The sequence below is a fragment of the Canis lupus genome, chromosome 2 (genome assembly GCF_011100685.1).
Source record: "Canis lupus familiaris isolate Mischka breed German Shepherd chromosome 2, alternate assembly UU_Cfam_GSD_1.0, whole genome shotgun sequence".
NCBI lineage: Eukaryota > Metazoa > Chordata > Mammalia > Carnivora > Canidae > Canis > Canis lupus.
Window position 1 is genome coordinate 71,364,066 of NC_049223.1, and position 15,043 is coordinate 71,379,108.

Here is a 15,043-nt window from a genome sequence, read left to right on the forward strand (position 1 = left end):
AGATAGAAGCAGAATCAGTGAAATAGAAGATAGAAAAAAAGTTTGCCATGTGCCAGGCACATACAGGTACTGAGCTTATATATATGGTCCCATTCCTTGAGGCCAAGGAAGGGCTCTCACTCTTTCAGGAAACTATGCATTTCTACTTTATTTTCCAGTGTCTAATAAAACTGAGTGCATGGGTTGTAATTCATTACAACTGAAACTGAGATTTTATGGTGAAGTGGTTATTATATTAGCTTAATAAAAAAAAAGTGGTTTAAACCAGGTAGAAATAGAATTTTTTGAGGCATGACATAGGTTGAAAATAGGTTCTGTAAGTGCCTGCCACTTACTGGCTGTAGGACTTGGCCAAGTTCCTCATATCCTCCAACTGGTTTTCCTTATCTGCAAAATGGGCATAAAGAGTACCTACTTTACAGAGGTACATGGAGTATCAGGTTAAATAATGTACATACGTCACCATGCTGTCTTGTTCAAAGCTAATTCGGTTTTGGGAGTTAGGTCCGAATCCTCGTTCTGCTCCTTACTAGTTAGGTGGTCTTGGGGAAGTTACTAATCCCTTAACTTCTCCTGGAATGATAGGGTTCGTCCTGAGATAAACCTGGTTCAGGAATAGATATGTGATGGTAGACTTTATTCATTCAACAGAATTTATTGGACACTGTATCCTAGGTTGTTTGCTTCAAAAGCAATATTTAACAAACTCATTGTGCCTTTATACATTTTAAACTTTTACAATTAACTCATTTAATGCTCATTAAAACCCCAAGGTAGGTACTTTTGCCATCCACATTCTATGGATGAAAAAAAATCAAGGCAGAAGTCACGTGACCTGCCGAAGGTCACGTGGACAGCAAGTGGTGGTATTAGAATTCAAACGCAGGCAGTCTTCAGACTCCTAGGTTTGGCAACTGATAGGGCTGCCTACATGCAGAAAAAGGCCTGAAGACACCTGGGGGGCTCAGCCTTTGGCTCAGACCTGGGATTGGGTCCCACATTGGGCTCCTTTTGGGGAGCCTGCTTCTCTCTCTGCCTTTGTCTCTGCCTCTCAATCTTAAAAAAAAAAAAAAAAGAAGAGCCTGTTTGGAAAAAGCCTAGACAGGTAGGTTGCAAACAGGTCTGGCACAAAGGGTGGGGCCTAGAATACCTGCTAACAGTGTTGCTTCAGCTACACTTTGGACATGGAAAGAAAAATGCACTTATGTCCTGCCCAGCAAGTTACTCAGCCTTACCTTGTTAATTTGTACCAAAAACTAAAACCCCTGCCTGGTTAGAAGGGGGGAAAAAAACCTCTTCAGACATTTGAGCACTTCCCCTCCATAGGCTGCATATGTGGTAGAGGAAAAGATGAGAATTGGACACAGGGTCGGCCTGGGGTATAGAGGATCCCTCCCAGCAAACCTGCACGAAGATGATTTGCTCAGAGGCTTTACTTCTTAGCTGTGGGCTTGGGCAATCAGCCGGTTAGACTAGCACCTACATTCATCGTATGTGCCAAACTTAGAATGGTGCCTGACACAGGTTAAGTACTGCAAGTGTACTTGTTTGGACAGATCACCTTAGTCATACTCTTTAAAAAAAAATAAACCCAACAAGCTCTCCCAGGTTCTTCATACTACCTTGTTCTATCCAGAGTGAAATTGTCTGGCCAGGCATTCCAGCAGTCTGGGCTAGGGTCCATTACTCAATCTACTTGAATGCCTGGGTGGCTCAGTTGAGCCCCTGCCTTTGGCCCAGCAAATGATCCCAGAGTCCTGGGATCAAGTCCCACATTAGGCCCTGCGTGTAGCCTACTTCTCTGCCTGTCTCTCACCAAAAAAAAAGAAAAAGCAAAAACAAAAACCCAATAGCCCATTTGCCTTTTTCCTGACCCTGAAGGCTTGAACTGGTCACATGGCTGTTAGAAGCCCCCTCCCCACCACATGTTCTTTTAGCCCACTCTGGATCTAGACTCTACCTTCTAGATGGTTCCCTGCTAGACCCCATCCTTCAGGACCTCCACTGCCCTGTAACACTGGCAGCCAGCACAAGCCTCACAAGATTTCCATTGTGACTCAGCTTCACATCACAGGCAGGATGACAATTTTCTCAAGCTTAAATTCCACTGGAAACACTGGCAGTAGATTTTAACCGGGCTCCCTGCACAGAGCCTGCTTCTCCCTCTGCCCCCACCCCCCGCCTCATGAATAAAATCCAAAAAAAAAAAAAAAAAAAAAAGAGGTCCTCTAAATTCGCTCTGTACCATTACATCCCTTTGAATGCAACCAGGAGGCTCTTACATACACACTTAGTAACTGGTAAGAATCAACATGTTCTCTCCAGTGTAAGAGTAACCAAGTATCAGGAGACCAAAAACACACAAGCCTAAGGCCTTTAATCAATGCAGAACCAACCAAACGTTTACATAAAAAAAAAAGCCACACAAATATGCAGTCATCTTTATTATAATTCATAAGTACATCATAAACAGACCTGGATCTTTAATAGAAAACCCACTTAACTTGAGAATATCGGAAAAAGGCAGTTATTTTAGTTTTTTTAAAGAGAAGTTTTCTCCTCATAGGCATTCTGGAATCTTCTGGTTTCGTGGGTGAAAGGACCATACTGTTTTAATAGACTTGCCCATACTCAGTACTGCTCACATTCCTCAATTTTAGCAGGCATCAGTCCCGATTCTTAAAAGTATGGTTTGTGGCTCTGTGGTTGAGTGCCTGTCTGCATTTGGCTCAGGATGGATTCCCACATGGGGCTCCTTGTGTGGAGCCTGCTTCTCCCTCTGCCTCTCATGAATAAATAAAATCTTTATAAAAAGTATGGTTCTAGAGCCATACCTAAGAACTTCCTTTTCTAACCTGCTCCCCACCACCCCGATTTACTTAAAGGGAAGTTTCAAAAGGGGGTCAAATATGCCCAAGCTTCCAAACCTCCACGCTTATCTTATAAACAGCATTTATCATTTTACCAACCCTCCCCTGCCAAATAAAGAACACAAAAGATCAACTGCCAGTTAAGTGAAGCTCCTCTTCTTTCCTGAATGGGGGGAAAAAAAAAAAAAAGAGGATCAGACTCCTAATAACGACCACTAAAAAATTTCATTTTAGTTTTCATTAGATGTTTCCTGCATGGTTTGTCTCCTCAGTCATGGTCCACAGGACTCTGAGAAGCTGTAGGAATATGCAGGCGCAGACTCAAGCCCGGCTTCATCTCCAACGTTGTGGAAAGGGACTGTACGTCACGGGGCAGAGCCCTGAGCTCCCATACGCCACCTGGACAGAGCCCGGGGAGAGTGACCTCCCGGGAGTATCCACGTTGGAATGCCTGATTAAACAGCCTCACTCTCAAAACATTTTCAAGAGATTTCATTTTCCGCATTCCATTCTGCCCAAGTGAATCTGAGGAAAGCTTCTTTAAAACCCAGTTATTACTACTGACTGTTTCATGGTTTCTGTACTTACTGTCCTAGGAATATGCGGGTACATATGCTCACTTTCATTTCTGTTATCTAACAGGGCTTGTACTGGAGACTAAATCCTTGGCTCCCATGCACAGACTTTGACGGAGTATGCATGCTTTATTTATATGGTTTGTATACACGAAGTTTTGCTAATCTTGGTTTTGGTTAATTCATCCAAAATTAGCAGAAATTTCTACCGTATCACATGACAGACAAAGATGCGAAAATATTAACCTTTACTCAATAAAAAGCAATCTTCCCAGACATGAGCATACATCTACAAAACTGTCAATATGCCAACAAGAATACAGTGAAGTTTTAATCTGGATATATTAAATGCAAGGAGCACATTCATGAAAAGAACTGGGCTGGAATGATTAAATGTCAACAGGAAAACACCGACAAGCCAAAACCAATTCTTACCCCCAATTTTTGGATTTACTTACCTCAGATCAAATTATTTGGAATCCTTAGCCATTGCTGCAAAAACAAAGTAAGGTAAGAGCTTAATCCAGTTGTACAGCAGGTAATAAAAGCAGATTTCTTTCCAATCAACCTATATCCAGATAGGGGGTGCTCTAGAGAGCTGTTTCCTGCATGGTTTGTCTCCTCAGTCATGGTCCACAGGACTCTGAGAAGCTGTAGGAATATGCAGGCGCAGACTCAAGGCCCGGCTTCATCTCCAACGTTGTGGAAGGGGACTGTACGTCACCGGGCAGAGCCCTGAGCTCCCGCACGCCACCTGGACAGAGCCCGGGGAGAGTGACCTCCCGGGAGTATCCACGTTGGTCACCGTAATTTCATTTGCTAACTAAAGAGCTAGAAATAAATTTCAACCAGTAGAGGGTGACTTCCCCAGGATATCCATTCTGGGGTAGATACTAAATTCCCAAGTGTCAACGAAGTTCGAGTTCAATACCGACCAGGAGTCTCAGGTCAGTAGTCTAAATGCACTTTCAGCCAGGTACCCAAAACAGAGCTAAAAATCCCAGTAGGCGATTAGCACTACTGTTTAAGAAATGGCACATCCAGCGGGTCCCTGGGTGGCTCAGCGCCGCCTTCGGCCCAGGGCGTGATCCTGGAGACCCGGGATCGAGTCCCGCATCGGGCTCCCTGCATGGAGCCGGTTTCTCCCTCTGCCTCTCTCTTTCATGAATAAAATGTTTAAAAAGAAAAGAAATGGCACATCCAGAGCGCTGACACAGCAATTACGGGTCCTATCTACAACTCGGCCATCAGGAGTGCGCCCTGAGATCACCCTACGTCATAAAACAAGCGGCAGAATTAAGAACGCTCGCTTTCGAAATCGATTCTTAATCTCCGATGGGCCGTCGGGAATAGAATGATCGGCATGCAATCCCACCGCTTCCTAGGAGACCAGATCAAACAACAGGGGCGGGGTGGGCCGAGCATCTGGCATCCTGGTGCGTGAAGCGGCAGCCCCGTAGGTCTCAGCGCGAGCGCCTGGACTATGCGCAAGGCCCGCGGCTCGCGAGGCCTCCGCGGCCCACATCCTGCCCAGCCCCGCTGCGCGAGCAAGCGTAGTCAGCATGGACGCCGCAGAAGGGGCTCCAGAGAGCACGATGCCCACAGGAACAGCTTGCTGGCAGGCCCCGGGGTACTAAAGCTAGAAGTAACCAACCGAAAGGGTAAAACTCTTACCTACTAAAGACCAAACGGCGCCGCAGTCTTTCTCCAAAAGGCCGTACAACCCCCAAGGCATCCTTATTTATACCTTCTGAAGCGGGCGGAAGTCAAGGTATCTCTATTGCGCCTGCGCAGCGCCCTGCGCAGTTAGGGAATCGGAAATTCGCAAAGGATGCTGGGAGTTTAAGCCCCACCCCTACCCGACTCAGAGGCTTCTCGCGACAATAGAGCCTCGCGCGTGGGAACCTGCTGGAGAATGTGAATTACGGAAACGGAGTTTGGGAGTATGTAGCCTGGTGCTGAGCAGCAAGGGTGCTCCTCAGCAATCCGCTCGCCCAGTCTGGACGATATAGACTGAGATAAACCCGCTAGCCTCCATCCCCCAACGCTTTGGAGTAATTCTATGCAAAATGAAAAAAAGCCGCCTAGGGACGCCTGGGTGGCTCAGCGGTAGAGCGCCTGCCTTCGGCCCAGGCCGTGGTCCTGGGATCGTGGGATCGAGTCCCGCATCGGGCTTCCCGCATGGAGCCTGCTTCTCTCTGTGTCTCTCATGAATAAATAAACGAAATCATTTTTAAAAAAAGAGAGAGAGGAAAAAGCCATCTAGAGAAATGCAGGATCTCAACAGTGATTGAATCTGCCCTGTCACATGTGAAATGAACTTTTGATAAATGATAGGAAAATAGGACAGAAAGGCTTTCACATAAATTGGCTAAAACTAAAAGCCTCCTGTACACGATAATGGATGTATTCGATACTTCCGAACTGTACGCCTAAAAAGGTTAAAAAGGTAAATTTTACATCAAGTATATTTTAACACACAGTCGTGTGATATAAAGTAGGCATGTAAAGAATCCTGGAGATACATATTACATGTGAAATTTTGCAAATGTGATAGGATTTTGAATATGGTGTTAAGCGGATAGAGTTAATGTAAAAATAACACAGAGCCATCATAGCTGGGCTATAATGAGTGCAAACACTTATAGTGTTCCTCACATAAGATTTTGTGCCGGATTCTTTACATAGGTTATTTACTAGCACAGCAATTCTAAGACAGTGGTATCATTTACCTAGATTTTTTTAAAATTTATTTTTAAGATTTTATTTATTTACTCATGAGAAACAGAGGCAGACAGAGAAGCAGGGTCCATGTAGGGAGCCTGATGTGGGACTCATCCTAGGACCCCTGGACCAAGCCCTGACCCTGAGGGCAGCCACTCAACCACTGAGCCACCCAGGTGTCCCATTACCTAGATTTTATTTTATTTTTATTTATTTTTAAAAAGATTTTATTTATTCATGAGAGACACAGAGAGAGGGGCAGAGACACAGGCAGAGGGAGAAGCAGGCTCCATCCAGGGAGCCCGATGAGGGACTCAATGCAGGACTCCATCTGGGGACTCCAAGATCATGTCCTGGGCGGAAGGCAGGCGCTAAACCGCTGAGCCACCCAGGGATCCCCCATTACCTAGATTTTAAAACGTGAAACACACCAGGAGCAATGGTTCTCAAAGCAAAGTTGTCAGACCTTAGGGTCTCTGACACTCTTGGGGATCCATGAGGTCCAGACTATTTCATAATACTTAGACTTCCTTTGCCTTTTCACTGTGTTGAATCTCTGCACTGATGTTATAAAGCAAAGTGGTGGGTGGTTTGAGGCTCTGTCACCAAACTATTGTTATCATTATTCTTTATCATCATAAATTTACAGTTAAAAAAATCATTTTCTCAAACTTTTTAGAAGTGAAAACAAGAAAAGTGGTTGCCAGGGACTAGGGGGAGGGTATGTGGAAAGGGGGAGGTGTTATTCAATAGGTAGAGAGTTTCAGTTTAGCAAGATGAAAAAGTACTAGAAATCTGTTATACTGCAGTGTGCATATAGTGACTACTGAAGTGTACACTTAAACATGGCTAAAAAAGGGTCCATTTTATGTTTTTTTAAAAGTATATATATATTTTATTTTTTATATTTTTAAGTATATATATACTTATATATACTATATATATACTATATATATTAAATATACTATATATATAGAGAATATATATATATTTTAAGTAATCGCTACACCCAGTGTGGGCCTTGAACTCACCCTGAGATCAAGGGTCCGTGCTCTTCCAACTTAGCCAGTTAGGTGCTCCACCTCCCTCTGACAAAAGCACATTTTATGTTATGTGTTTTTTACCATGGTAAAAAAGAATATCTATAGCAAATTAAAATTAGAGTCAGCTTGCCCTAAGAATGCCCTTGGTGGAGAAATAAAAGTCATTAATTTAATTCTCAACTTATGAGTATCCATCTTCCTAGAATTTTGTGTGACAAAGTGAGAAGTACATATAAAGTACTTTTGCAGATGCAAAAGACAGCATTTGTCTCCAGGAAAAGCACTTGTATAATCGTTTTGAGTTGTGAGCTGGAATAGCCACATTTTTTCATGAAATACTCTTTAACTTGAAAAAATGGCTGTCATCTTTATGAACGGTGTGGGATTGGATTTTCTTATTTACTTAAATCAAAACAACAGATAGCAACAGATCCAATACAGGAGCAAATTGAGAAATGGACTGTCATCTATTAAATCAGACATTAAAGGGATTTGAAAAAAATGTAGAACAATGCCATTCTTCTCCTTAATTATTTTGGAAAATAGTTATTTTTCACAAAAACACATTGTTAACATGTATTGGGGTTATTTTGAAATGTATTATTTCTTTATAATATTATAATTAATGGTATAAATTATAAAAAGATTTACATTTTTCTCCAGTTTTAATTTTAGTACATCAATAGATATCATAAATAGATAAAAAGTTCTTTGCGGGGGCAGCCCAGGTGGCTCAGCGGTTTAGGGCCGCCTTGGCCCAGGGCCTGATCCTGGAGACCCAGGATCAAGTCGCATGTCAGGCTCCCCTCATGGAGCCTGCTTCTCCCTCTGCCTGTGTCTCTGCCTCTCTCTATCTCGAATAAATAAATAAAATCTTAAAAAAAAAATTCTTTGGGGTTCTGAATAATTTTTAAAATTGTAAAGGAGTTACAAAACCAAAATATTTGAGAACCAGGAGGCTTTTTGGTTTTATTTTTTTTTTTTTTTTAAAAGATTTTATTTATTCATGAGAGACACACAGAGAGAGGCAGAGAAATAGGCAGAGGGAGAAGCAGGCTTCCTGCAAAGAGCCTGATGTGGGACTTGATCCTAGGACCCCGGGATCACAACCTGAGCCAAAGGCAGATGCTTGACCACTGAGCCACCCAGGTGCCCCAGAGAACCAGGAGTTAAAGAAGATAAATAATTCTGCTATTTCTCTGGCCATATTACCAATATTCAGCTCCTATTCAATCATTCATTCAACATTTACTTAGTGATTTATGTGATTTATTTGCTAAGTATTGTGCTAGACACTGGGGTCTCTGACATAAAACTTTTTTAAAAAAGATTTTATTTTTAAGTGATCTGTACATCCAAGTGGGGCTTGAACTTACAACCCCAAGATCAAGACTCGCAGTTTCTACCAACTGAGCAAGCCAGGTGCTGACTTGTGACATGAAACACTTTGTTGTCTGGGAAGAGCCCACAGTGGGAGAAATAGACAAGCCAGCAAATTACATTACCACTTGATGAGTGCTGTATGCTGAGAACACAAAGGACAGGGCAACTGAACAATCTGCTCAAGGCTGAAGGCATTTTTCTGGGAGTTAAAATTTGACCTCAAACTTGAAAGGGGTAAAGGAGTGGGGTATGGACAATGATAGCATTGCAGGCTGAGGAGCTAGCAGGACTATGGTCTCCTGGGAAGGGTAAGAAGTCAGCTTGATGAGGAACATGGAAGGAAGAAGTGCCTGAACTTTTCTTTTCTTTTTAAAAATTTTTATTTATTTATGATAGTCACAGAGAGAGAGAGAGAGAGAGAGGCAGAGACACAGGCAGAGGGAGAAGCAGGCTCCATGCACCGGGAGCCCGACGTGGGATTCGATCCTGGGTCTCCAGGATCACGCCCTGGGCCAAAGGCAGGCGCTAAACCACTGCGCCACCCAGGTATCCCTGAACTTTTCTTCATGAGATGAGAAAGTAGATAAATGCTAAATTATAAAATATGTTGTAGTCCAGGCCAAAGAGTTTAAATTTTCTCTTGCAGGCAACTAGGGACCAATACGTTTTGAAGTAAAGGATTGGTATGACCAGCTTTGCATTTTAGAAAGGTAATTCTAGTGGCAATATTGGAGGATAGATTGGAGAGATCAGAGGTTATAAAGTTCCATTAAATAATGTTGGCTTTGAACTTTGGTAAACAAGGCAAGAAGAGATCTAGGAATTGAGACATTTCTGAGGTAAGAATGCATGGAATTTATTGTCCCACTGGACCTGAGAAAAGAGGAACTTGCAGATAATACCAAAGTTTCAGGCTTATGACAGTGAGCATCATGGTGGTCCTCTAACTCTGGTGATTAAGAAGGTAGGCTGTGAAGGTAGACAGTAAGGTCCACATTGGAGGTGCAGAGGAATTCCCTGGGGAACATTTGGGTGTGTAGATGTCCAAAGGGCAACTGGATATTGGGTTAGATTCCAGCAAGAAATCTAAGTTGCAGATAAAGATGTAGAAGTTGTCAGAATAAGAGTGGTGGCTGATGTCACCTTGGGAGAGCAGGAAGAGTCACAAAAGGACATGAAAACCCATTTAAATGGTGGTCAGAGAAGAAGCCAGCAGGGCAGAGAAAGCATGACCAGAGAACTGGGAGACAGTGGGGTCTGGGAAGCCAAGGAATAAGTTTTGAGGACTAGTTTTGGCCCAAGTGTCAGATGCTGTAGAGGAATCAAATACATTACGAGCTGAAAACAGGTTTAGGAGGTGGCAGTTAACTGAGAAGTCGCTGGTGACCTTAGACTAAACCATTTTAGTTCAGATTTAGTTTAGATTTTGAGGAGGTGAGTGCCTATAACCTTAGAAATGGAAAGCAGTGTGTACAGACCAGAGGTCATAAGCCAATGTCAAGAAGCCTGTTCAGTTTATATCACTTTTTTCTCCACCTGTCACTCATTTAGCTCAACCGCTTGGACTGTACAGGAATTTAAGTGAACATCAGAAGAGGTTACATAAAGGGAGTGTAGAAAAAGCTTGAGATAGTGGGATGCCTCAGTGGCTCACCTTTGGTTCAGGGCATGATCCTGGAGTCCCGGGATCAAGTCCCCCCATCAGGCTCCCTGCAGGAAGCCTGCTTCTCCCTCTGCCTATCTCTGTGTTTCTCATGAATAAATAAAATATTAAAAAAAAAAAAAGCTGGAGGTAGGGCAATAGGTTTAGAAGGTTAAGGGAAGATTTTTTCTGAGGCTGATGGATAGGAAGGCAGGTGATAAACATTGAATGAATGAATGAATGAATGAATGAATGAACGAATGGTGTGTCTCTTCAGTACCAAATGGAGGAAAAATAAGGATGTTTGTCTCTGCCAGATGACCTCTATACTTTGTTGGGGGAAGAAATTAATGTTATCTACACAAGTGATAAGTGAAGCAAGTGGCCCAGGTTGCTGGTGGTTCCTGTTTTACTCTTCATGCCTCCTAGAGCTAGAATTGAATAGAGCCTTGAAGCAGTGGCGTAGGCCGTGTTTTCGTTTCAGGGCTTGGCTTTTCTTTGTTGTGCATTCTCATCCTTCATAGGTATACTTCCTATCGCATCCCCTCCCATTCAGTATCTCCTGTACTTGCCCTTTCTCGGTCTCCAGTTATAGTCCTCCCTCTCCTGGGAACACTAATCTAAGTCTGTAAAGACTGTAAATTCTTTGATCATTTCAGCAAATACTGAGCAATGTGCACCTTCAAAATACCCTTCTGTAGACAATGCTTAACCTCAAAAGAGCAATGGCAATTTGAGACCTCTTTGGAGATTTGGCCCTGTGGGGTTTGGTCTTTAGAGGGCTGGAAGGAAAACCACGGAGCAAGTGGAACCACTTTTGAGCAGTTTTGACTCATGGTTTCTTTTAACTCTTGGTAAAGGGTGGTGTACTAATCAGAGCCATTCTCTCAAGTGACAGGAGGAAAGTGAGTCATTTGGCGAGGCCACCTGGATAGAAACTGGGCTGCTTGCCAGAGGAGTACAGTAGGACTGTCCTACTGTGCTGTAGTCTACTTATATATGGTTCATACACAGTTAAATCCTTGCAGGGACAACTGATTGGGATGCAACTGCTTATCCTTAAATATATACAAAGAGTGACTACATATTTTGCCTTGACCTTTTGGGAAGGGACTTTCACCTCCCAGGTTCTTCACTGGCAATAGGAGTGTATTTTCTCAGACCAGGGGTGGGAGAGGATAAAGGATCTGTGCCATACTTGGTAAATACCATGGGGCGGGGTGGGGGTTGTCACAGTTGGCTTTCTTCTGCTGCATATTCTTTTTCCATACATGTGCAGACACAAACGTGACCGACCTTATCTCTGGGTACATTTAGTATTCTTGGTATTATTTTTTTCCCATCATCTACTTCTCATTTAGGGTGTCCAGCAGTATTTTAGGTATTGTTTATAAGCTATCTTAAATCTTTTGGAATAAGATAGAACATTAAAAAAATAAGCACTTCACACCAGAATAGTATAGTTTGACTTTTTTTTTTTAATTCTAAAATACTTTATAATTAATATTGATAGGAAGACTGATATACAATGCAATTATTTACTTTACAAGGAGATTCTGTACATCAGGGAAGCATCTTGAAGTACAATACATCAGACTTTTATTTATTTTTTACATTTTGATTGTGAATTGTTACTTATACAAAAAGGGAACACAGATCCATTACATATATATATATATATATATATAAAAACACCTGAAAAGACTTGACCCCCAAAATATCTTGTTTCAAAAGAACATGATGAGATGAAAGACAAAGTAGAGTCCAAGGCGGCACACAGAGTGGACAAGTGGCTCAGGAAATCAAATCCTGTTTCAAACTTGGCACATTAAGGGAAAGTCAGGCAGTGGAAGAAGGGTTTGAAAATGCCACCTCAAGCCACAGAGAATGCTGGCATAAGCCAGACAGCCTCCAAACCAACGGAGAGAGGAAGTCATGTGTGTGGCCACCTTATGTACAGGCCTCTAACCACTGTGCAGAATCGTCACTTATCTTACTGTAGTCACGCCAAATGTCAGGAGCTTCAAGGAGCTATGGACCCACTGTAGTTCCATAGCTGCAGAGCATCTAATGGTAACTGAGAAATCAGAATACTTTGTTATTTCCCTTACAGAGAGAAGACACTATCTTTTAAGGTCACCTCAGCTCTTCTGTTTTGACCTGATATTCTGATTTTTCAGCAAATAGTATATGGCCATAAAAGAACATCTACTGAACAGTTCCAACAGAACAGGGATCGCAGAAGGATCTAGGATACAGCCACAACTTTCTGAACATTAAAGTAAGGGGGGGAAAAAGCCACATTTATCAGTTAAATAGGAAATTTTTTTTTCTTCCACTTAGTATGAACAGATATTAGAAGGAAATGGTAAGGCTGTATGGTTTTCAAAATAAAAACTCAAAGAAAACAAATTAATTTTCTGCTTTAAGGAAATCATATTACTATATATTACAAATACAAAAAGGGGCAGGGGCTGAGTCAAGGCCTGGGCACCAATGACACTGGCTACTGCTTGGCAGAGGAGAGATAACTTGAGGCAGAAGCTGCCAGAGGATCAGCAGGTGGAGGCTGGGGGGAGGGGGGGGGAGTGGGGGAGAGAGGGCCAACAGCATGGAGAAGGGAGGAGGAGTTGGTCATGATTGTGCCCCTCCTACTTCCTCCTCCAGAGACTTCTGGTCCAGCACCTGGACCCCGTGGCCCTAGACCTTGTAGTGATTCTGGCTGAAGTGTGGGGCCCCAAAGCAGATGGCTGCTCCCACAGAGTTGTGGAGGAGAATACATCTATTGGTCAGATGAGTTCCAATATCATTTGGTATGACAAAAGTACAACAGCTTATAAAATTTAAGCCATGAGTTAGTTTTCTGCCAAGTTGGCATTAATGATAAAGGCCTTTTTTGGTTTTGGTTTTGTATATAGAAAACATATATGTTTTCTCATTTTCCTGACTTGGAATCTAGTTGCAGCTCAAAACTTAAGTTTCCAGCACCTCTTCAAGATTTTTTTTTTAATTTTAAAAATAAAAATCAGGATGACTTGTGCCAAAATGGAAGAGCATGTCAGATCCTGAGCTTCTTTCAGACTGGACTGCCTGAAGAGGACTATATTGCTGTGTTGAGAGGTATAGTGCAGTGCTTTCAACTGACATGCCAGTGCAGTATGGAGGGGTGCCCTGGAGGTGGGGTACCCTTTGCCAGGAGGCTGAGGGCCTCCAGAAGGTTCTTCCCACCACCAGGTGGATCAGACATTGGTCTGATCCAATGATCAGGGATTTGGTCTTCCACAAGGAGATCTTACAACCAGGACAGAGCAGATAAGGCTAATGGTGCAAACTGTGCCCTAGCACAGGCAGTCATCTTGGGGCAAGGGTGTGGGTGGCCCAGAGCGTGGGTGGCTGGTGAGGAGGACCCCTCAAGTATGCTGCAATATTGAAAGTTCAAAAGCACTGACAAAGTGTTCAGTTTTGCCCAGAGTAGCACATGACCACCCATTCCAGTGAAATGCTACATTCATATAAGTGCTGTTCGCCCCAGAACTACATCCCAGACGACTCAATCCTGGCTGTGCTGGGAAGTGCAGATATTCCTTCCACATCACTCTGAGACTGAAGCAGCCAAGCAGCCCTCTTTTGGGGGTTGTGTAGTTCCTCTCTCAGACTTCAGCATCATGGACGATGGTAGCTAAAACAAGATGAGCAAAAAACTCCAGTTACCAGATACCAATGCTTTGCTATTATGTTAATAGTAATGAAATGTTACACTCTCAATATTCAAAATTGTCTCTCTGCTACTCTAATTCTACCTGACTTTTCTTCTCCTTCTTTTCTTTAAAGTAACCTCCACACCCACTGTGGGGCTTGAACTCACAGACCTCAAGATCAGATGCTTTACTGACAGCCAGCCAGGTACCCTGTTTTCCTTCTTCTTCTTTTTTTTTCTTCCTCCTCCTTCTTTAATTGCTTTTCCTCAGAATGCTTTCCTGGCTCATTTTCCTCTGTCCATCCTTTAGACACAAACAATTTTCCCCTTAAGAACCACCATCTTTCCTCATAATTTTATACCTTTCTTTTTAAGATTGATTGATTTATTCATGAGAGACACACAGAGAAAGAGAGAGAGAGAGAGAGAGAGAGAGAGGCAGAGACATAGGGAGAAGGAGAAGCAGGATACCCACAGGGAGCCCGATGCAGGACTCGATCCTGGATCCCAGGATCATGCCCTGAGCTGAAGGCAGAGGCTCAACTGCTGAGCCACCCAGGCGTCCCTCATAAAACTTTATACCTTGAGGCTCTGCTTTTTTTTTTTTTTTTTAATACCTGGACTCTTGGCCTGAATATCCAACTGTCTTCTAGGCATCTCCACCTCAATGTGTCACAGGTTTGTCAAACTCTTCCAGTTTACTGTCTGCCTTCCCCTTTTAGAATAAAAGCTCATTGAGGTGGAGACATTATCTTGTTCCAGGCTATATTCTGAGCACCAAGTACTGCTATCTACCAGGTAGTAGGTATTGAATAAATATGTGCTGAATAAATATCCTAAAGTGTTCACCTCAACTCCTCATCGACTTCACACATTTCAAAAATCACAAGTTTGAAATCTTAAGAGTCACCTAACTACCTCCTTTAATTTATCCCTGGAATCAAGAGATTGCCCAATGTTGAGTTTATGCTTGAAATTAAAAAAAAAAATATATATATCTATTTACTTGAGAGAGTGAGTGCACAAGCAGGGGGAAGGGCAAAAGGAGAAGGAGACTCCCTGCTGAGCAGGGAGGAGGAGGTGAGACTTGATCCCAGGATCCTGAGATC

General features: G+C 42.8%; 1 protein-coding gene, 2 long non-coding RNA genes and 2 other non-coding genes across 12 annotated transcripts in view; 1 reads left to right on the top strand and 4 right to left on the bottom strand.

Moving 5' to 3' along the window:
• The window catches only part of LOC111093268, a 33,571-nt gene that overhangs the window by 6,453 nt on the left and 12,075 nt on the right, over positions 1 to 15,043 (top strand). For 2 of the 4 annotated variants that reach the window (XR_005355919.1, XR_005355916.1), the window contains exon 2: positions 3,143 to 5,894. This is a non-coding gene — a long non-coding RNA (uncharacterized LOC111093268). Of the gene's footprint in view, positions 1 to 3,104; positions 5,895 to 15,043 lie in introns of all 4 variants that reach the window. The other 2 variants (XR_005355918.1, XR_005355917.1) reach the window with 2 other exon arrangements.
• Positions 2,434 to 5,176, bottom strand: SNHG3 (small nucleolar RNA host gene 3 (non-protein coding)). Its single transcript, NR_038068.1, has 3 exons — positions 5,120 to 5,176; positions 3,904 to 3,937; positions 2,434 to 3,033 (listed from the first exon to the last, which is right to left on the bottom strand). It is a non-coding gene; the product is annotated as a small nucleolar RNA host gene 3 (non-protein coding) (long non-coding RNA).
• LOC119870551 lies at positions 3,113 to 3,316 on the bottom strand. The gene has a single exon (XR_005356222.1). It is a non-coding gene; the product is annotated as a small nucleolar RNA SNORA73 family (small nucleolar RNA).
• Positions 4,042 to 4,246, bottom strand: LOC119870553. The gene has a single exon (XR_005356223.1). It is a non-coding gene; the product is annotated as a small nucleolar RNA SNORA73 family (small nucleolar RNA).
• PHACTR4 (phosphatase and actin regulator 4) overlaps positions 11,696 to 15,043 on the bottom strand; it is a 98,546-nt gene continuing 95,198 nt past the window's right edge. For all 5 annotated transcript variants that reach the window (XM_038531370.1, XM_038531368.1, XM_038531367.1 and 2 more), the window contains one exon: positions 11,696 to 13,916. In XM_038531370.1, the coding sequence (XP_038387298.1) occupies positions 13,901 to 13,916 (16 nt within the window). In that variant the 3' untranslated portion in view covers positions 11,696 to 13,900. The remainder of the gene's footprint in view (positions 13,917 to 15,043) is intronic.